The following is a 22,818-nucleotide window of genomic DNA, read 5'->3' as shown; positions in this document are numbered from 1 at the left end:
TAGGACAAGTGTTTTAGTTGTTTTTTTCTCCTGTGTCCACAGTGGGGGATGGAAACAGGACAGAGCTGCTCCTTGCTGTCAAACTACATCAGCACCCAAGGATAAGGAATGGTCCTTTAATGCCTTAGAGACCCTAATATGCGGGAAAATGTTCCAAGGGTGTTGTTGTTTGAGTGGCCCTGATAGTTCTGACATGTCATCATTGATTTCATTGCATCAGGGTTGAAAATATCTTTCTAAGATCTATTTGCTGACCAAGTCCACCTTTGTGCATCCATGGGCCCCGGAACGTGTTACAAAGCTTGGCTAGGAAGAAGTTCCAACATGTTCTGCTTTCCATCCTTTGATGGGGTACTTGACATCCTCTGCTGAGCTGGCTGTCATGTCCTCATGAGTATCTGAGCGTGCTGTTCAATGCACCAGCATCAACAGCTGAGGAGGCCCAGTCTTGATACGCTATGATCAGACCACATATAATGTGGATGGGGTCTGAGTCCAGTGATCTGGTTGTGGAGTCCCCCAAGAAACCTCACCTAGGATGACTTTAGATTTGAATCTTGCGTGTGCCAGCCAGGGTCAGGTTCAGTCTGTCACCTGCCACAGCAGTGTTTATACTGCTAGATGCAGCTGCCTGGTCAGTTCTATTCCAATCCCATCTCTCACGCATGCTGTTGGGTGCTGTGGCCTAGCCCAGCCCACATGGGAGTTTTGATGGATGTAGGTATAGACACCCCAACTTCTCCTCTCCTTCCTTTCTGGATTATTGGGTGGAGGGCTTCCTGGGTGTGGACTTCCCAAAATTACCTCCCCAAAATTTCAACAGCACAGTGTCCATCATTGAACCTAAAATGCAGGGTAGGGTAGATTCCTCTAAGCTTCCCCTAGGAGGGGACAGGGACCCACCCAAACAAGGCTATCAAGCAAGGACCAGACTAAATGCCTATCCCTTGTCAATAGATCTCTGTGAGGTTTTTTTTTTTTTTTTTTGTAAGATTTATTTACTTTTATTGGAAAGGCAGATATAGAGAGAAGGAGAGACAGAGAGGAAGATCTTCCGTCCGATGGTTCACTCCCCAAGTGGCTACAACGACTAGAGCTGAGCTGATCAGAAACCAGGAGTCCGGAGCCTTTTCCGGGTCTCCCACGCAGGTGCAGGGTCCCAAGGTTTTGGGCTGTCTTCGACTGCTTTCCCAGGCCAGGAACAGGGTGCTGTATGGGAAGTAGAGTTGCCAGGACACGAACTGGCACCCATGTGGGATCCCGGCAAGGTGAGGGCTTTAGTCACTAGGCTAAAGATTTTAGATTTAATCCTCAGGTCAATCCTCTAGCTAGGTGTTTATCTCAGTGGATGGAACTAAAGGTCAAGTAGGTTAAGCTACTCAAGTGTACAGGGCTAGTTAGTGAGGGAGCTGCAGTTTAAATTTAGGGTTGTCTAATTCAAAATCTATACACTTTTCCACTACATTGCCATACATCTCTGCCTCCCAGCGCCTCTCAGCGCCAGGACTAACCTTTGCCTTGCTTCTAACACACCTGACTCAGGCAGCTGAGGGCTGTGTGGGCTTTGGTTTTGGTATTTTCATTCTTAATCCCAATGTCCTGACCGGCTCTGCCTCAGGGACCCACAGAAATGAGCAGAAATTCCAGGACTCAAAAAGGTAAAAATGCAATGACTGGGTCCCAACAAAGGATCTTCTTCTGGTCCCAGCCTTCTCAAATTCATAGTGTTGTGAGGAGTTTCATGTGAAAAGGTGAAGGCGACCTCAGTTCTTGTTTCACACGAAAGAATTTTCATGCAAACAATGTTAGTCAGCAAAGATGCTAAAGATACTACAGATGGAGGGCCCAGCACAATGGCTCAGTGGCTAAGTCCTCACCTTGCATGTGCTGGGATCCCATATGGGCGCCAGTTCTAATCCCAGCAGCCCACTTCCCATGCAGCTCTATGCTTGTGGGCTGGGAAAGCAGTGGAGGACGGCCCAAAGCCTTGGGACTCTGCAAACACCTGGGTGACCCAGAAGAAGCTCCTGGTTCCTGGTTTTGGATCGACTCAGCTCCGGCCGTTGCAGCCACTTGGGGAGTGAATCATTGGACAGAAAATCTTCCTCTCTCTCTCTCTCTCTTCTCTCTGTATATCTACCTTTCCAATAAAAATAAATAAATCTTAAAAAAAAAAAGAAATGGGGAGAAGCAAGTTTTTACATTTTGTAAAAATAACTTCACCAGGAACAAGTCCCAATACACAATGATCAGCGTGAGTTTGGAATCATCTCACCTAAAGTTCTTCTGCTTCTCACCCTTCCTACCCAGGCAGCAGCTGATTCTCTTTAAAAGTCTCCAGGAAAAACCATTTCACCTGGCTTTTCACTGCTATGAGTAAGAAATCCCTCCTGTGTCTCAATTTTTATTAATCTCTCTTTTTGGACTTGTATCCAGTTTTCTCATTTTTGCCCACTCTCCTCCCAACTAAAGCCAGAAGATGATGTGGGTCCATAATATAGGTTTGTGCTTTTTATAGCAACATGGGATAAGCTTCCCTGTATTTGAGCTACTCCTCAACTTTAAAAATATATATATCACAATTCAGGGCTGGAGCAGTGAAGTATAGGCTAATCCTCAGCCCTATGGCATCGGTATCCCAAATGGGTGCTGATTCATATTCCAGTTGCTCCACTTCCCATCCAGCTCCCTGCTTGTGGCCTGGGAAAGCAGTCGAGAATGGCCCAAAACCTTGGGACCCTGTAATCACATGGGAGAGCCAGAAGAAGTTGTGCCCATTTGGGGAGTGAATCAGCAGATGGAAGATCTTTGTCTCTTCTTCTCTTTGTAAAATCTGCCTTTCCAACAAAAATAAAATCTTTACAGAACAAAACAAAAATGCAAGTGTTTATGCATGAAGGCATTCCAGGCCTGATTGAAACAAAAAAACAAAGCCTGGCTATTTATCTTTCTCATTTACTGTCATTATTTTTGGTTCTTTTTTTTTAAAGATTTATTTTATTTTTATTGGAAAGGCAGATATACAGAGAAGAGACAGAGAGAAGATCTTCCATCCGATGTTTCACTCCCCAGGTGACCGCAACGGCTGAAACTAAGCAAATCTGAAGCCAGGAGCCAGGAGCTCTTCCAGGTCTCCCACGCGGGTGCAGGGTCCCAAGGCTTTGGGCTGTCCTCCACTGCTTTCCCAGGTCACAAGCAGGGAGATAGATGGGAAGCGGGCCACTGGGATTAGAACCGGTGACCATATAGGATCCCGGCACGTGCAAGGCAAGGACTTTAGCCACTAAGCCATCGTGCCGGGCCCTGTTTTTGCTTCTTGTTTAATCAACAGATGTGATTCTTTCCCATCTGCTTCTTCACCCAAACAGCTTCTCAGACATCACCCTATGTGATAAGCACAAAGTCCCATCTCACTTCTCTCTGCTGCAGCAGCTGCGTGGCAGCCCTTCCTCCAGGCACTCTTGGCCTCTGTGCTTTCTCCTATAGTGTCGGAGTCCCAGGCATATCCAACTATGCCCTCCATTCACTGCTAAAGTCACTTAGTTGGGCTTTGGGCTGTAGCTCACAGTGGTTAAAGTCCTCACCAGGGCACTGGTTCGTGTCCTAGCTGTTCCACTTCCCACCCAGCTCCCTGCTTGTGGCCTGGGAAAGCAGTCAAGGACTGCCCAAAGCCTTGGGATCCTACACCCATGTAGGAGCTTTGGATCAGCTCAGCTCTGGCTGTTGTGGCCACTTGTGGAGCGAACCAGCAGACAGATCTTATAAATAAATAATGTCACTTAGTTCTCTTTAGGCAATCTCACCCACACTTGCAGCTTCAATTACTACCTATGTGCTAGGGACTCAACGACACAGGACCTTGCCCAAGCAGCTCATTAGGTTCCATTTAAACCATTGCTATGTGTTCCCTCTTAGCACTATACAAGTATCTTCCTGTTGCTGACAAGTAACTCTTAACATGTGCCTCTCTGTATTAATTCCCATGTTAAGTAGGAAGGTAAGACCTAACATAAGTTATGACAAACTGGTATACATTAGCCTGTGGGCAGAAAAACAGAGGCTTTGCTTGGAAGGAGATCAGTATCTTCACTTCAAAAGTTTAGACCCAATAACTTCATTAGGTGGGCTGCATTTTAGGGAACTCTACCCCCACTCTGTGTAGAGGGGATGATAGGGTCAGTGAGATTTGCAGATTAAAGTCTCTGGAGCAGTAACACTAATTCCCCTCCCTGAAGTCCTCAACTCATCAATATGCCAAAAGAAGGGGAAAGAAGAAATAGTGGACCACATAATTCAAAAAAAATATATATATATATATATTTTTAAGATTTTATTATTATTGGAAAGCCGGATATACAGAGGAGGAGAGACAGAGAGGAAGATCTTCCATCCGATGATTCACTCCCCAAGTGAGCCGCAATGGGCCGGTACGTGCCAATTCGATGCCGGGAACCAGGAACCTCTTCCGGGTCTCCCATGCGGGTGCAGTATCCCAAAGCTTTGGGCCGGCCTCGACTGCTTTCCCAGGCCACAAGCAGGGAGCTGGATGGGAAGTGGAGCTGCCGGGATTAGAACCGGCGCCCATATGGGATCCCAGGGCTTTCAAGGCGAGGACTTTAGCCGCTAGGCCACGCCGCCGGGCCCCATAAAAATATATTTAAAAAAGAAGAAGAAGAAATAGTGGGCCCATAGCTGTAGTTTTTCTAGATAGGAACCCTACCTCTTATTCAGGGGATACTGCTGGGTGGAGTATGACTGTGGAAACATAAGACCCAAATCCAGATATTGCAATCACTGGGGAGTGAACAAGCAAGTAGAAATTAATTATCTTGGGTCCAGCGCGGCAATCTAGTGCCTAAAGTCCTCACCTAATGCGCGCCAGGATCCATATGATTGTCAGTTCTAATCCTGGCAGCCCCGCTTCCAGTCCAGCTCCCCGCTTGTGGCCTGGGGAAACAGTTCGAGCACGGTGTGAGGACCCTGCACCCCCGTGGGAGACCTAGAAGAGGCTCCAGGCACTAGCTTCAGATCGGTGCAGCTCCAAGCCATTGCAGCCGCTTGGGGAGTGAGTCACAGATGGAAAATCTTCTTCACCATCTCTCCTCTTCTCTGTATATCTGACTTTCCAATACAAATAAATAAAGCTTTAAAAAAAAAAGAAATTTATTATCTTTCTCCATTTTTCTTGGCCTCTCAAATAAGTAGTTATTTTTTTTAAAGTTATATCTCCTTCTTAAACTTTGGATGAATCCGACATTTATTCACAAACACAAAGATCACTACAAAAGTATTTAAAGAAAACACAGGCATTTTAAAAAGTATCTTAAGCAGTGGGGGATTTTCTAAATGTGATATGAAACACAGAAGTTCTAAAAGACAACATTGATAAGCTCAACTACATATATTTTTAGGAAAACTTTAAACCATTTGTCTGATTTTAAGCCACCAGACAAAATAAAAGACATAAGACAAATGAAAATATGAAAACATTTTTAACTTTTCACAATCCAAAAAGCTAATAGAACAATAAATAAAATACAGCATATATAAACAGATGTTTTATAGAAAAAAACTGATGAAGATTTAGAATGTTTGTGAGGGAATGGGAATGTGCAAGATTATATCTTTCCAAACTAAAAAATACGTATTTAATATTTGCATTTTAATTATTTTTAAAATATGTATTTTTATTGAAAAGGCAACTCAGATTTATGGAGAGGAGGAGAGACAGATCTTCCACCCATTATTATTATTCCCAAATGGCCACAACTGTCTGAGCTGATTTGAATCCAGAAGCCTACGTGGTGCGGGGTCCCAAGGATTTGGGCCATCCTGAACTGTTTTCCCAGGCCACAAGCAGGGAGCTTGAATGGAAAGTAGAGCAGCCAGGACTAAAACCAGCGCCCATATGGGATACGAAGTGCTTGCAGGTGGAGGATTAGCCAGAATGAGCTATCATGTCACCCCAAGCATTTTAATTATTAACCATACAAATACACAAGGACAAGATGAAGTATGGTTGCATATCTAGATCATGTGAAAGGACTTGCTTAATATAACTCATGAAGCAGATTACCATCTGCTGTTATGCAGAGCTCTAATTACCAAAAGAGAAATTGCAAATTAGTATAGATGCTAACTAGGTAGGAATTATACACTCGCATAAATGTCTGTTAGGTGTACAGTATCTGTGGGAAACCTCACAAATTGGCAGCAATGTCTGTCTCCGAAGGAGAGACACATCTCGCAGTAAGCTTTTTTTCTCTTTAGTGCTACAGAATATGCATGTATGGTTGACCAAAACACCGATTTTTTTTTTTAAATGAAGAGGAAAATCTGAAGCCCAAACACATCTCCTTCGTTGAATAAAGATAAAAAGCTTGCATTCACTCATTGATGCCCATCGTGTGCGAGGTAGCATGGTGACTGCGGTCCGTGCAGAGGCTGTCCCACTGCAGGGCGGGTGCGGGGCTCTGAGGGCGCAGGCGGGGCTCGCCAGCTCCTTACCACACTCGGGCGAGAGCCGAATCCAACCGTTCCTAACGGTCCGGGGCCCAGGGCGCGAGAGCTGAAATTCAATCTTCCAAAGCAAACCGCCGCCTGAAGAAACCCACAGAAAAGACCCCCTTATTTGGGCTAGTGGCGCGGAGCTGTGGTCCCTGACACCCCGGAGAGGGCGGGCCCCGCACGTCCGCACCGCTGCTGCAGTGTGCCTCGTGCACTCGTGTCCCGATATTAGAGACCCACCGAGGCTAAAAGATCCCATTAGAAACCAGGGGCAGAGCACCATCCATCGTGATGCTGTCCCCTCAAAGGTCACTGGTCACACCCGCCCCTACAAAGCCTTCAGTGTTCCTGTTTGTGACACGCAGGAGTGGCTCAGATCTCTCGCACCAGGGTCCCAGCCTCGACAGCGGAGCGCCCACCTCTCCTGGGAGATTTTGGGTGGTCAGATTTAGAGGGGCGGAAACCTCTGGAAGTTTAGCGGCGCCGGGAGCGTCGGGCAGCTCCTAATTGGATGCCTAATTCTCGGCAGGTGCACGCTCAATTCCCCGCATCTGCTTTCCCGGGATCTGATTGGCTGGCGCTGTGTGGGCCGGCTTTGGGTTCCATCCGGGTCATTGGGCATCCGCACGCAGCGGGACCGCTCGGTTCAGGACAGCTCCGCCGAACGATTGGCTGACGGCGGGGGGCGGGGATTGGCGGGCCTGCGAGCTGGGCGCTGATTGGTGTGGGCGGGCCGCGGGGGCGGGGAAGCGCGGGATGAAGCGCGAGCGGCGTCGGAGCTCCGAGTAGTCGTGCCCAGAGGCGGAGGCGGCGGGCCTAGGTGCGAGGCGGAGGGCGCGACGACTTGACGGCGGAGAAGCGGTGGGGACCGGGTCCCGGGGATCGGGAGCGGAGGCCGGCGCCGTGGGGGAGGACAATGGCCGCCGCCGCTTGTCGCGTCTCTGGGCCCTGGGGGGCGAGGACAACACCCTGCCCGGGACGCGCTGTGCGCTGGCGGCTTTAGCCCGGTGTAGACAGGCGAGGGTGCCAGGGGAAAGCCGCGACCCTCAGTCCGCGTGGGTCCTTCTCCACTGGCTCTGGAGGTTGGGGGGGGATGAGAACCTTCGACAGTTGAGTTCGTTTGTCATTTACATTTCCGCCTTTTTGTGTGAAGTCTACCATGCTGGCGGTTCGTGGTCCTTAGGGAACAGCACGTGGTCCGGGGTCGGGAAGGGAGTTGCCGTTCTTACAGCAGCCGATAAGCCAGTGAGAACCAATACGTTTGTATGTGTCCGGAGAAGAAGTAGTGAAATTTTAAGTTTGTTCCAAATAGAAGTTTCCCAACGGATCCCTATATCCGTTGCTGGGTCTGGTGTGTTGTTATTGAAACTCTCTAGTCGGCTGCTCTCCAGCACTGGTACCTGGAGTAGCCTTGGCTTACTCTCCACCTGACTGGGGCCTTGGATCCATTCACCTCACTGCCAGCACAGCCAATCAAGAGTTACAAGCGTGGCTTGTGCTACGGAGGGCTCTTTAGGGTCAGCTCATGCACGCCTAAAGACTTTGGAAGCTGTCCATCTGAAGATACTTTTGTGTCTGCCTCCCACACCCTCACCTCCATCTGTCCCTCTAACTCTGCGTTTCAAATAATCATTTTTAAACTAATATTTTTTAGAATTTATTTATTTTTATTGGAAAGGCAGATATACAGAGAGGAGGAGAGACAGAGAAGATCTTCGCTCCGCAACGGCTGGGGCTGAGCCGATCCAAAGCCAGGAGCCAGGAGCTTCCCGAATCTCCCACACCGAAGCAGGGTCCCAAGGCCTTGAGTGGTCCGCAGTCAGCAGGGAGCTGGATGGGAAGCAGGACTGCCCGTATGGGATCCCGGTGCTTCAAGGCAAGGACTTTAGCATAGCTGCTAGGCCACTGCCCCAGGGAAGCAGAATCTGTATCTTTGGTCTGATCAGGGGTGACTCCATGAATACCACCTGCGTTTTCACCACCTGCGTTTTCACAGTCTAGGGGGTTGTATTTTGCATCTCCTTCAGAATAGAAGTTGCTTTATATCCATTGAACAAAGCCTTAAATGGAAGGAGAGCCCCTCAAGTCCGTGCTGAAAGTAGCCTTTCACCAGGTGATAGGTGGCTTTATCTTTTTGCCTCAGGGTAGGAGTCTTGGAATACCCTTAACCATTATCTAAAAAAAAAGGACTTGGTAAATTTCTGGTCCCTTCGGGAAAAAATTTATTCACTAAAGCTTTCTGAGTTTGGAAGTAATTAAAACTTTTTTTTTTAGTGGATGTAACTTTGATGATCTTTACATAGTTGATTAAGGCACAAAGGGTCAAGGGTTGCAGGAAAGTGGGTTAGACCATTGTTTCCACATTTTTTCTGTATCTGGGGGGAAGGGGAGAGACTTGGGGAGAAGCCCCACCCAGCCTGCCAACCACTGCAGGATCCCCCGCTGTGGGGCATGCTCCCAGGGTTCTGATAGTTCAGCAGTTCTGGATTGCTGCCAGTCATGCCATTCCAAGCACGATGAAATCTCTCTAGAATCTTGGCTGACACAGAATGGATGTAATTTAATGAGTATTTTAGCCTGAACAGAATAAGACCAATTTTTTCAAGGTGAAAGACACTTTTGCAAATCTTTTGGATTTATATTTTGTACCTAGAAGTACAAATCAGCAGTATTTCAGAACTATCCAAACCACTTGGAGAGAATCCTCGGAATATGCACACATCGAGACTCTGGGTGGATATGATATGGCGGTTGCTCATCCCTTGGTACTGAGACATGTGGAAAGTCATGAATGGTTTCCCCCTTTGTCTCTTCCTCTTCCCCCAGAAACAGGAAGAAATAGCAATTTTGGAAGCAATGAGTTCACCCAATTTTCCCTAAACCTCGATCCTTCCCACCCTGATGGACCACGTAATCATTCTAAAAATTAAAATATATTTTTTCAAAAAGCAATAACATGGATTACATTTAGTAATTCTTTGAAGGCAAACCTCGTCAAAAGCCAAATAGTGTTTTGGTTTAGATTGTAGTATGTGGAAACAATGTCCTTAGATTAGTTCAAAAGATTTTTGCTTATTTATACAGAGATAGAGGTATCTTGGCATTCATTGGTGCATTGCCTAAACAGCTGTTAAGAACAGTGCTGGCTCGGGCCCGGCACCGTGGCCTAGCGGCTAAAGTCCTCGCCTTGAATGCCCCGGGATCCCATATGGGCGCCGGTTCTGATCCCGGCAGCTCCACTTCCCATCCAGCTCCCTGCTTGTGGCCTGGGAAAGCAGTCGAGGCCGGCCCAATGCATTGGGACACTGCACCCGCGTGGGAGACCCAGAGGAGGTTCCTGGTTCCCGGCATCGGATCGGCGCGCACCGGCCCATTGCGGCTCACTTGGGGAGTGAAAACATCGGATGGAAGATCTTCCTCTCTGTCTCTCCTCCTCTCTGTATATCCGGCTTTCCAATAATAATAAATCTTAAAAAAAAAAAAAAAAAAAAAAAGAACAGTGCTGGCTCTTTTATACACAGGTAGAACAAGAACCAACAACTGGATCATGCCAGGACAAAGCCCATCGGGGATGGGGATCGTCTGTGTGCTAGCCTGTACTCTTGGACTAGCCTCTGGAAAGAGACCCACATTTTGTTCAGTGAAGGACTGCCCCTTTTTCTCATTCTGACTGGAACCTGACCTAACTGCCTATTGGCTCATCTAACTCTCCTGCCATGTTTGAATCCTGGCTCCTTTTTAAGACAGAAGGGAGAAACAAATCTTCCATCCACTGGTTCCTTCACTCCCTAATGAGGTTGGCCCAGGCTGAAGTCACGAACTTCTTCGAAGTGTCCCACATGTCCTGCCATAATCACATCCAGCATGAGTGTCACAGTTCCACTACCGGCTTCTCTGCTTTGGATCCAGCTCTTTGATGGCCTGGGAAAAGCAGCAAACCACTCCACTAGTGCTTGGGATGCTGTCATCCCCATGGAAGACTCCAAAGAAGCCGTTGGCTTCAGAATGGCCCAGCCCTGCCACCTTGCAGAGAGGGGAACTAACAGATGGCAGATCTCTCCCTCTCTCTAACTCAGCCTTAAAAAAAAAATGAAAGAATAAATGAATGTGAGGCCAGGGAAGGACATTGCTATGGTCCGGATGAGCTCTGAGAAGCTTCTGAATTGGTCAGGGTTGCGGGTTGAGTCCCTAGCATGTAGGTAGGAATTGAAGCTGCAAGTGCGGGTGAGATTGCCCAAAAAGAACTAAGCAACTCTAGCAGTGAATGGAGGGCATAGACAAGCTCCAGGAGAAAGCACAGAAGCCAAGAGTGCCTAGAGGGAGGGCAGCCTCACTGCTGCAGCAAAGAGAAGTGAGAAGGGACTTCCATGCTTGTTGTCATCTGTGATAGTAATCTAGAAGACAGTAAAGATGGCAAAAGAGTACTTCCAAGAAAGGTAGCCAGTCTTAATTTTTTCTCTTAAGTATTTATTTATTTGGAAAGGCAGAGGAGAATCAGAGGAGAGACAGAGAGAAAGATCTTCCATCTGCTGGTTCGGTTCATTCTCCAAATGGCCACAACAGCAGGAGCTTCTAGCTCTTCCATGTGGGTACAGGGCTCAACGACTTGGTGTATTAGCAAGAAGATAGATTGGAAGCTTAACCTGTGGTGGCATAGGAGATTGAGCTGCTGCCTGTGGTGCAGGGAGCCCGTATGGGCACCAGTTCGTACCTGCTTCCAGCCCAGCTTTGTTACCATTCCAGGAATAAACCAGCAGATGGGAAAAAAAATTTTCTCCTCTCTTTCTAGTAAAATTTTAGTAGTTTGTTATAAAACTACAATATGAAGTCCAAAGATAGAATTTTAAATATTTGATTAATTTTAATCATTCCTTTGTCTCAACTGATGAGTGAATTAATCTTGTGGTCTGAAGATTCATATCTTTGAACTGGCTGTATGGGTGTTCATGAAGGTCTTTTCCTTGTTCAGGATCTAATCCACCAAAGCAGAAAATGTATACTGGACGAACTTCTTGGACAAACCTGTCCACAATTCAAAAAATAGCACTGGGTCTCGGGATCCCAGCCAGTGCCACCATTGCCTATATCCTGTACCGCAGGTACAGAGAGAGCCGAGGTATGTGAACCCTAGCTTCATCTGTGAGGGCGTCCAGGCTGGAGGCCAGCTTTGCTGAGTTGTCACTGGGTATTGGTTGAAATACATAATGGACTTTTTAATGACTTCCTTCAGCAATTCAGTGGAATGTGAAGTTTTTTGTTTGTTTTTAATATACTGCTAATTTCTAAATTAGTCCTTGGGGTAAGGCAGTTTCCCTGTCAGGCTGGGCCAGATTAAGATCCAGAGAAATCATTTCTAAGAATGTCAGGAGTTCTGCACCTGGTGTATGCCTTGGCAACTGCTGACCTGCGTTCCTCGCAGAAGTAATGACTAGGCGATGCTTGGCTCCAGACGCAGTACCACACCTTTGCAGAGTCAGCATCTCTCAAGTGTCTGACAGCTGATTTGTGGTGGGCTTTTGTTCACATTGGGCATATTTGCATCCCATCTGACGCACTATGATTTGTGCAGAAGAGCGACTGACATTTGTTGGGGAGGATGACATCGAGATAGAGATGCGGGTTCCGCAGGAGGCTGTGAAGCTCATCATTGGGCGGCAAGGAGCCAACATTAAACAGGTAAGGCATCAGGCAGTGAGCTTTCCAGAGTTAAGTTCACTTTTAGTTTCCTTCCTTTGGCTCCAAATCGTAAAGCATGCCTGCATCTTTGTTCTTTAAAGATTTGTTTTTATTGGAAAGGCAGATCAGATTACAGAGAGGCAGAGAGAAAGATTTTCATCCACTAGTGCACTCCCTAAATAGCAGGTGCATGGTCCCAAGAGTTTAGGCCATCCTCTACTGCTTTTCCCAGAGTGCAAGCAGTGAGCTGGATGGGAAGTAGCCAAGACATGAACTGGCGCCCATATGGGATCCCAGCAGTTGCAAAGTGAGGACTTCAACCAATAGGCTACCATGCCAGGCCCTGTGCAAGTGTCTTACATGGAAAAAAGATTCTTTTAAGCATAGATGTAAGAGCAGGAGCCTGGGTCAGAAGTGGAGGAGATGATTTATAGAGAGGAGAGAAAGACGTTCCATCTACTGGCTCACTCCCCAAATGACTGCAGTGGCGAGCTGAGCTAATCAAGCTAGGGACCAGGAGCATCTGAAATGTAGCTGCAGGGTCCCAACAACTTGAGCCATCCTCAAGTGTTTTCCAAGTGCACAGTCAAGGAGTTGGATGAGAACTGATGCCTAGATGGGATGCTGGCACTTGAAGGAAAAATTAGACAATTGAGCCATAGCAGTATTCCAGCTGATCCAGAACACCTATCACTTGAAGTAATTTATTTGGAAAGCAGAATTGGAGACCAACAGGTCTTCACATTCACTGGTTAATTCCCAAAGTTACTGGACAGTTTATGATCTCCCATGTGCGTTCAGAGCTCAAGCATTTGTGCCTTGATCTACTGTTTTCCCAGGTATGTTATCAGGGAGCTGGATTGAAAGTGGAGCAATCTGGGCCCAGCACTGTAGCTTAGAGGCTAAAGTCCTTGCCTTGCATGTGCCAGGATCCCATACGGGCGCCGGTTCATATCCTGGCTGCCCCACTTCCCATCCAGTTCAGTAGAGAACAGCCCAAAGTCTTGGGACCCTGCTTCCATGTGGGAGACACAAAAGAAGCTCCTGGTTTTGGATCAGCTTAGCTCCAGCTGTTGTGGCCACTTGGGGAGTGAACCAGCGGATGGAAGATCTTTCTTTCCTCCTGTAAATCTGGCTTTCTGATAAAAATAAATCTTTAAAAAGGTGGATCCACCAGGACTCAAACTAGCACCTCTGTGGGATTACAGCACTGTGGGCAGTGGCTTAACCAAAGACATCACAATACCTGCCCTTTGAAATAGTTTTTTTTTAAAGATGTATTTCTTTTTATTGGGAAGTCAGATATACAGAGAGGAGGAGAGACAGAGGAAGAACTTCCGTGCGATGATTCACTTCCCAAGCAGCCGCAACGGCTGGAGCTGAGCCAATTTGAAGCCAGGAGCTAGGAGCTTCTTCCAGGTCTCCCACACGGGTGCAGGGTCCCAAGACTTTGGGCCGTCCTTAACTGCTTTCCCAGGCCACAGGCAGGGAGCTGGATGGGAAGTGGAGCTGCCAGGATTAGTACCAGCACCCATATGAGATCCCGTCGCATTCAAGGCGAGGTCTTTAACCACTATGCTATCGTGCCGGGCCCCTGAAATTTTTGATTGGATAATTCTTTAGGTTTGACTGTGAAATTGATGAGCTCTCGTTGCTGTCAATTGGCCATGAATATTTCTCTGGGTTTTCATTTGTTCTTTGAAATGCCAATAATGGTCAAGACATACAAGACACCTGGATCCCATATTGTACCTGGTTTGACTTTCCAGCTTCATGTCGGTACAGACACTGGGACACAGCAGTGTTGACAGAAGTAATTGGGTTCCTACCCTCCATGTGAGCCACGAGGAAGGCACTGCTGCATTTGGCGCTGGCTGATTGTGCTAGCACTTACTCTCCAAAATTGTCTTAATATTTTTGTAAAGGGAACTTTGGCTCATTCAGATTATGTTTGGAGGAAGAGGGATTCAAAGCCTCAGCGGGAACTCAGCAGAATGTGTTGTCATGTATCGTTTTCTCTGTAGCTGCGGAAGCAGACAGGTGCTCGGATTGATGTGGACACAGAAGATGTGGGTGATGAACGAGTGCTGCTCATCAGTGGTTTCCCTGTTCAAGTGTGCAAGGCTAAAGCGGCAATCCATCAGATCCTGACAGAGAACACGCCAGTGTGTGAGCAGCTCTCTGTTCCCCAGAGATCCGTGGGCAGAATCATAGGTACTACTGGACAGCTGCCTCAGTTGCTTTTATTCTTTGTCTTTCTTTCACACTTCCCCGAGGATTTTCCTGGCCTCCTCTCTCTCCATCTTTTCTAGGAGGAAATACAAAGCGGGAGTATTGCCCAATGTGTATGTGCACACGTGTATGTTTGAAAGGCAGACTTGGAGAGGCACAGAGTTTCCACCTGCTGATTCAGTGTCTAAATGCCCGCAACAGCTAGGGCTGGCCAGACAAAGGAAAGAACTCCATCTGGGTGCAAGGGGCCAAGCATTTGCTCCATCCTCTGCTGCAGGCAGCTGGGTCAGAAGTGGAGCAGCCAGACACTGGGCTTGGGCCCATATGGGATACTGACTCGGCAGGAGATGGCTTAATCCACTATACCACAGTCCTAGCACCAAGACCAGAATTATATTTTTTTAGGATTTACAGAGAGGAGAGACAGAAAGATCCTCCATCCGCTGGTTCACTCCCCTAGTGGCCACAATGGCCAGAGCTAAGCCAGTCCGAAGCCAGGGGCCAGTAGCTTTCTCCAGGTCTCCCAGGTGGGCGCCGGTTCCCAAGGCCTTGGGCCGTCCTCGACTGCCTTCCTGGGCCACAAGCAGGGAGCTGGAAGGGAAGTGGAGCAGCTGGGATATGACCCAGCGCCACATGGGATCCCAGCATATGGAAAGCGAGGACTCCAGCCACTAGGCGACCACACCAGGCCCAGAATTTTACATTTTTCAGGACAAGTGATGAAACCATTTGCTCAACAAGTTGTGTGATCTAAACTTGGCAAGGAGGTTCCTGAGGGTTCTGGTTAATGCTTATCTCATAATAGATTTTTCAAGGAAAACTAAAGGAGATGCTGACACTGAAAGCAGAAGCATCTGCATATAAAGGCAGAATGCCTGTCCTGCACCCAGGCTTCCTTAAATTTTTTAAAATTTTATTTTAAAAATGATTTACATGGTTGAGAGGGATGCATTCCCATGTGGGCCTCTGACTAGGTTGGATGGGACACATGTTTCAGTCTTTTTTTTTCTCCTGTGTCCTTGAGAGGTATAGGGAGAGGGCTGCTCCTTGCTATCACACTGCATCAGCACCTAGGGATGGGGAATGGTCATTTGATGATGCCTTAGACCGTGATGTGGGGAGGAGTGCTCTGAGGATGTTACTCAATGGGTTTGATAGTTCTAAGAAGTTACTGGTTTTATTGCTCCACGGTTGAAAAACTCTCCAACATCTATTGGCCGACAAAGTTTACCCTAGTGCATCCACAGACACAGGAACACACTGCAAAGCTTGGCCAGGAGAATGGTCCAAACTGTTCTTTCCATCCTCTGAGGCAGTTGACATTCCATGTTGGCCTAGATTTGCTGGCTGTCATGCCCCCCATGTGCATCTGTCCCCCCATGCTGTCCACTGTACAGGTATCAGCAACTGAGGAGGCCCAGTGTCTGTATGCACTCCATGGTCAGATCATACATCCTGAGATTTTTCCCTGCAATCCAGTTGGGAGAGTTTCAGCGATGCGGGGTCAGGTACAATCTGTCACCCCCAGCTAATGAACTTACTGGTAGATACAGCTTTGTCAGTTCTGCTTCATCTCCATATTTCACATGTAGCCCAGCCCAGCCTGCCACAGGCCTGGTCTTCATACATACTAGTGCATGCTGCAGCCTAGTTGGGGTGACCCCCTCAATAAACCCCACCGAGTATACTCCCTAACCTTGGTTTTTGCACATACCAGGCTCTGCTACATGATATCCCATCCTGTTCTCATGCACAACCATGGGTGCTGCTGCTTGGCTCAACTCTCACATATGCCAACAAGTGCCACCACCTTGTCCAGCCTTGCCTTCCCCAGTCCTCATTCTTGTGCTTAGCCTACTAGGGTATTTCCCACTGTTTCCCTGTTATGCATGTTCATAGCCCCAAATCTTGAGCCTGCCAGTGGGTACTGTGGTACAGCCCAACATGACTCAACACCCAGTCCCAGCACTTTACCTACTGGGGCTATGGCCTAGTTCAGCTAGCCCACACCCATCCTGGCTCTCTTGCACGTTCAGGTGCAGCGGCCTAGGCCAGCCTGGCCCAACCCCAGTTCCGGCTGTCACAGTAATCAGTGGAAGCAACAAACCAGCAAGGGAGTTCCTAAAATTCCTCTACCAGGCTAACTCACAGCCCTGGGTTTTGGCGTTTGCCAGCAGGTGCTGCAGCCCAGTCCCAAATTGCCAACCCCCAAGCTCTGCTGACACCCCATACCTGCCAACAAGTGGAGCAGTGTTGTCTGATCTAGTCCATAAAGTTCCTCCACCATGCTGCCCTCAGACCCAGTTCTCGGATGTATTGGCAAGTGCTAGGACCCTCAGAAATGTAGTCCACCCCCACACCAGTCTCTGCTTTTATGAGTGCTAGTGAATGCTGCAGCCTGTGCCAGTCCATCCTACTTGCCATCCCAGTTCCCAAGAGTATTGGTGAGTTCCATGGTCACGACTAGCTTGGCCCAGTTCTCCGCAAACCAACTAGTATTGCCCACAAATTGCCCAAACAACCTGCCAGTTCTTTTGTGTGCTGGTCAGTGTCATGGCCCAGGTTAACAGGGCACCCCATGCCTCAACACTCACTCGTGGTACTGGATCTTAATTCTTCCAGACAGGTCTCCCAGTCCTAGCTTTGTTGTGTGCCATTGGGCTGTAATGGTTGCCAGCTAGCCCAGCCCAGGTATAACACATGTGGGTGGGTGTCCTGGTCTGACCAAGAAGCATCCTCCGGCTTCCTGCCCTCCAAACCACTCAGTGTCAACCACCTCATTTACCTGTAATTACGTGGTCCAGTCTGTGAAAGTCCCCAGAAATAATTCCTCACCTGTAATTTACTTCTCAGCGGTCCACCTTCCCACATCCCCAAATCCACTCCCCAGGGCAGTCCACAGACACCACGTCCATGGCTCTAGCGCAGCCCCAGGCCTGATCTCCTGGCATTATGGCATGACTGCCTTTTAGGTTCTGATGCAACCTGTGTCATAGCCTCCTTGGGCTAGATCCTTTGTGAATGAGGAAGTAAATTTTTACATAAAGAAGTTAGCCTAGTCAAGGTATGTTGGGTTTTATTTAGTGAAATGGAAGACTTTTTCATATTAATGAATATTAATTAATTTGTTCTTTTAAATTCATAATCCTATATTTCATTCAGTTTGAAATCATTGACTTGATACATACATACGATTTCTCTAGTGATTGGGAGGAAATGACAGGTGTCGATTGTTCACTGTAGGGAGAGGTGGCGAGACAATTCGTTCCATCTGTAAGGCCTCTGGAGCTAAGATTACCTGTGACAAAGAATCGGAGGGGACGTTACTGCTATCAAGACTCATAAAAATCTCAGGAACCCAAAAGGAAGTGGCAGCAGCCAAGGTAAGGAGATGGGTAGGATTGCACTGCTACCTAGGAAAGAGAATAATCCTTTACTCATCCGTAGGTGGTGCGTGACATCCTTTCCTTTATTTGCCACAGCATTTGATACTAGAGAAAGTGTCTGAAGACGAAGAGCTCCGAAAAAGAATTGCCCATTCTGCAGAAACCAGAGTCCCACGCAAGCAGCCAATCAGTGTGAAGAGAGAGGAAGTGGCAGAACCTGGAGGAGGGGGAGATTTGGCTTTATGGAAAAACACTGGTTCTAGCATGGGGGAGATGGCGCCCCTGGAGGTTGCTCCCTACAAAGGAGGTGTTGACATTGCTGATGTGGGGCCACAAGAGAATTCCTCGGAGAACCCCAGTGATGACAGCTTGAAGAACAGTGCAGACCAGGCCAGTCCAGAGACATCCATGTTTCAAAGTATGTAACCTAGAAGGACCCTTGTCAAACCATATGAGAGATAGGATTTCTGGCTCACGTGACAAAAGATAGGAAGCAAATATTTCTGTTTATGGCTGAACCTCTAATTGTATCTTCAAATATGCCTTTATGGTAATACTTGGAATCAACTAAATGGGCATACTAACAAATTTTTCTGAATACAGAGTGGTAATTGGTGATGATGGAAACTGAAATGGAGCTAGGCAGACACTGGAAACTGGTCTTCCATACATCCATTAAATTTTTTTCTTATTTGAACAGTAGAGCTAGAGGGAGAGAGAGATCTTTCAGCCACTGGTTCACAATCCAGGCCACACAGCCAGGCATCCATATACAGGGTGCAGGCTGGGACAGGGACTTGTCCAGGCTCCCATAATAACTCAGTGGTAGAATGGGATATGAGACCAGGCCCGGGTGAAGTAGATGAAGACTCTATCACTGATAGAAATACGTGGTGTTTGAGTGACAAAGTAAAATGTTTGTATGATTTGTCCAGTTGTCTTTCTAGACATTTCTAAAATGATTTCAACAGTCACTCGGTACTGTCGTCCCCAGTGCAACATCCCTGTCCCGTTGTAACTAGAGGGGATTGTAACGGAGCTGCTTCTTTCTCCCTGTATTCAGTTCCCAGTCCTGACTTCAGCTTCCATGCAGATGAGTACCTGGAAGTCTACGTCTCAGCCTCTGAACACCCAAACCATTTTTGGATCCAAATCCTTGGATCCAGGATGCTGATGTTAGATAAGCTTATCACTGAGATGACGCAGTATTATGAGAACAATACAGTAAGTTGCATCATGACGGGCTGTGTGTTGCTAAGAAATTTCATTGTTAGCTTGTTTTCCTATAGGACAACTACATGTGTTTTCTTCCTTCGCTAATTTTTTTGTATTATTTTTGTTTATTTTTTCCTTTGATATTTTATATATATAAATTTTTTTAAGACTTTTTTATTGGAAAGGCAGATTTACAGAGAGAGACAGGGAGATCTTTCATCTGTTCACTTCCCAAATGACACAACACCAGAGCTGAGCCAATCCATAGTCAGGAACTGGGAGCTGCTTCTGGGTCTCCAGTGTGGATGCAGGGTCCCAAGGCTTTGGGCCTGCTTTCCCAGGCCACAGGCAGGGAGCTGGATGGGAAGGGAAGTAGAGCAGCCAGGACACAATCCAGCACCTACATGGGGTCTTGGCAGTTGCAAGGCAAAGATTTAGCCACTAGGCAATCAAGCCAGGCTCTATAAATCTTCTGCTTCATAACAATCTCTCTTCCTCCTTATAGACCGGGGAGTTTACAGTGAAACTGGGGGACATCGTAGCAGCACCATTACATGCATGTCGCACCTGGTATCGAGCCCGGATCGATGGCATTTTGGAGAATGGGGAATATGACCTCTACTTTGTTGACTTTGGTGATAATGCAGATTTCCCACTGTCAGAACTCCGGCCTCTCAGGTCAGTGTGGGGGCCAGGGTGGAATAGACTTTTAACTTGGCTTTGGCCATTGAGTAGTGACCTGTTGAATGAGCATCTTCTCATGCTGGATAACACTGTTATGTCTGAAAGCTAAAATACAAGAAGGTCTTTCTGGCCCTATTGTCTTCTGTACTGGTGAGGCAGAGCTATCAACTGCTTCATTCCCTGAGTGTCTACAACATGCAGAGTTGAACCAGACTACCTAAACCAGCAGCCTAGGATTGAATCTGGTTTTCCCATGTTGGTGGCCAACACTTGAGCCAACACCTGCCTTCCAGCATGCATATGAGTAGGAAACTCCAATCTGGACCCCATCTACGATTTGGACTCAGAGGCTCCCGTAGAGGATGGGGGGGGGTCCCAAATGGCAGTGTCTTAACTGCTATGCCATGCCCCGCCCCTAGGATTCTAACTTAAGTCTCTTTCACTTTAGGAGTGATTTCCTGAGTCTACCATTCCAAGCAATAGAATGTAGTCTGGCAGGGATTGGCCCCGCAGGTAAGTCAATATTACTGCTTCTTAACCTTGTCTCTAAATGTAAGATTTGAACTTTTATACAGCATGTGGAAGTCTTTGTTCTTTTAAGATTGATTTGTTTGAAAGGGCCCGAAGTGATAGCCTAGTGGTTTAAGTCCTCACCCTCATGGAAGACCTGAAAGAAGGTCCTAGCTCCTGGCTTTGGATAGGCTCAGCTGCAGCTGTTGTAGCCGCTTGGAGTGAATCAGTGGATGGAAGATCTTCCTTTCTCTCCTTTCTCTCCTTCTCTCTGTTTATCTGCCTTTCCAATAAAAATAATTTTTTTAAAAAAGCATAGTTAAAGGATAACAGAGAAAGGGAAAATGGTCTTCCATCTGCTGGTCTGCTCCCCAAATGTCCACTGTGGGCAGGCCAAAGCCAAGAGCATGTTCTAGGTCTTCCATATGGGTGATAGGGACACAAGCACTTGGGCCATCCTCTGCTGCTTTCCTAGGCCATTAGCAGGGAGCTGGATCAGAAGTGGAGCAGCTGGGACTCAAACTGGCATCCATCTGAGATGCTGGTACTGCAAGCAGAGGCTTAAATTGCTATGCCACAGCACTGGTTACCCACGCATTGCAACTTTAGAAGGCAGACAGAAGTTTTTCAGGAAGTGGGTTCCAGCTCCCACCAGAGAAGCCAGTGCTGACTTCCTGAACAGAAGTGGTAGCTCCTTGGAGCATAGCCCCTACCCTTCTGAACCAGCCCTGCTTCAATCTGTCACCAGGTGAGGAATGGGAGGAAGAAGCTTTGGATGAGTTTGACAGACTTACCTACTGTGCTGAATGGAAGCCCCTGGTGGCCAAGATTTCTAGCTATGTCCAGTCTGGCACGGACACTTTGCCGAAGATCTACCTTTATGATACTAGCCTCGGCATGGTAAGATGGGAATTCACTCGCACTGTTCGCTATAGTTTATATTCACTGCCTTATCTTTCCCAGAAATCTTTGACTACTATTTCCCACCTAAGGAACATCTTTAAAGTATCCCAGCTTTTCTGTTTCTTCGAATTTTCTCCTATGAAAAGAACATTCCCCTTTCCATTTTTTTCTTTTCAGGATGTTGATATTGGGTACCAATTAGTTTGTAAAGGATATGCAGTTGAGCTTCCTGAAGACAGGGAAGAAGACAGGGATGGGGTAAGTGAGCCAACACAGACATTTTGGGTGCTTCTTGAAAAAGACATGCTCGGGCTCCGCGATGGCTCAGTTGGCTAAATCCTCACCTGGCACCGGGTTCCCATGGGTGCCAGATCATGACCCAGCGGCTCCATTCTGACTGTCATCCGTAAATCTGTCTTTTCAATAAAAAACAATCTTAAACGTGTTTGCATGCCACAGAGCTTGTAGTCATGATCTTGGTTAGCTATCCTGAATTCGTGGTTTTATTCCACTAACTGATCAAAACAGGCAGCCTGGCCCCTTTCAGCACCCAGTCAGCTGCCTTTCTCAATCCGTGAGCAAAACACGGAGTTACCACCTACTTGCCCAGTTACCAATGCATCTTCTGGTTTTTACCCCGGCAGGCCACAGAAACGTATGTCTCTGGGAGCGTGGTCACAGATACCAGGAAGAGCCCTGGTGAGATGGCACACACCCTCTCCTGCCTCAGCATTTCAGGTGCGGCAGCATCTTTCTAGCACATCATTGCTCTCGAAAGCTGCAGGCTCAGTCCTTGGGTGCCAGGAGAACCACTTTTTTTCCTGGGCCTTGCCAGCAGTGCCTGCTGGAGTAGGGTAACATCTTATTTCTGCCCAACAGAAGCTGCCTCTATGACTGGTGATGATAACCTGGAAGAGAACGACTTGCTGTGAAGTTCAGGCTTCAGCTGGCTCAACCATCTGCCAGCTGTACGAGTGGAGCTGTCCTCTAGCCACCGGAAGCAGGGGCCTTGCCTTATCTACCACCACCACTTCTCCTCTCAATTTGCATTAAGCTCTTTCAAGCCCCACGTCTCTTTCTGGCAGTCTGGTGTCTGGAGAAGGAGTCTGTGATGGAGAGATCTAGGCAGTCTGTCCTCCATTTCACAAGCGTTCTGGCTTGCTGTGGAGCATTTTCTGCTTCCTTTGGACTACAGAGGGAGGCAAAGCGTCCCCTCCCCTTATCCACCCCTCAGCGATGATGAACGTACTGCTTCCAGACCCTTCCCTGTTAGGCTCCATCCACCTGCCAGCTGTAATGTGCATTCCTGCAGGCTGAGAAACGGCCAGGTTTAGTCATTGCAAGTAATGCTTCTGCAGCCTTCTGACTCACCTTAGCAGGTGATTGGTCAGTGGCAAACCCAAAACCTGAGGGACTCAACCTGCGCTTGAGTCAGTTAAGGCCACAATCAGCATGAGCCTATGAAAAAGCTTCAGGAAGTAAAAATACCACCTCACAGCTTCAATTGCTGATGCTGAGAAAGATTTTGAAATAGTGTGTCAACTATTTCTCTGTAGAGTTTAGTTAGGAGAGAAGAAACTCAGGAAATAGTCAACGATTGTTAGCACAGTGCCTGTATGAATATTTGTACCCCCAGAGAACTTTATATACTTCTGTTAACATTATTTGGGGAATTCTTTATTGAATAAAGATTTCAGAAAACTCA

General features: G+C 47.4%; 1 protein-coding gene across 3 annotated transcripts; it reads left to right on the top strand.

Moving 5' to 3' along the window:
• The first annotated feature begins 7,042 nt into the window (after positions 1 to 7,042).
• TDRKH (tudor and KH domain containing) lies at positions 7,043 to 22,818 on the top strand. Of its 3 annotated transcripts, none has more exons than XM_058660279.1 (13): positions 7,043 to 7,368; positions 11,477 to 11,623; positions 12,077 to 12,183; positions 14,208 to 14,397; positions 17,659 to 17,798; positions 17,898 to 18,219; positions 18,865 to 19,025; positions 19,522 to 19,694; positions 20,149 to 20,213; positions 20,959 to 21,110; positions 21,291 to 21,371; positions 21,758 to 21,851; positions 21,993 to 22,818. In XM_058660279.1, the coding sequence occupies exons 2-13, from the start codon at positions 11,500 to 11,502 to the stop codon at positions 22,043 to 22,045; spliced, it is 1,662 nt and encodes a 553-aa protein (XP_058516262.1). In that variant the 5' UTR covers positions 7,043 to 7,368; positions 11,477 to 11,499; the 3' UTR covers positions 22,046 to 22,818. The 3 variants fall into 3 exon arrangements, with proteins under 3 accessions (XP_058516262.1, XP_058516261.1, XP_058516263.1); XM_058660278.1 differs by having other exon boundaries at positions 21,755 to 21,851; XM_058660280.1 differs by lacking the exon at positions 21,758 to 21,851 and having other exon boundaries at positions 7,048 to 7,368.

Source organism: Ochotona princeps, chromosome 2 (genome assembly GCF_030435755.1).
Source record: "Ochotona princeps isolate mOchPri1 chromosome 2, mOchPri1.hap1, whole genome shotgun sequence".
NCBI lineage: Eukaryota > Metazoa > Chordata > Mammalia > Lagomorpha > Ochotonidae > Ochotona > Ochotona princeps.
This window is presented reverse-complemented; position numbering and strand designations above follow the sequence as displayed.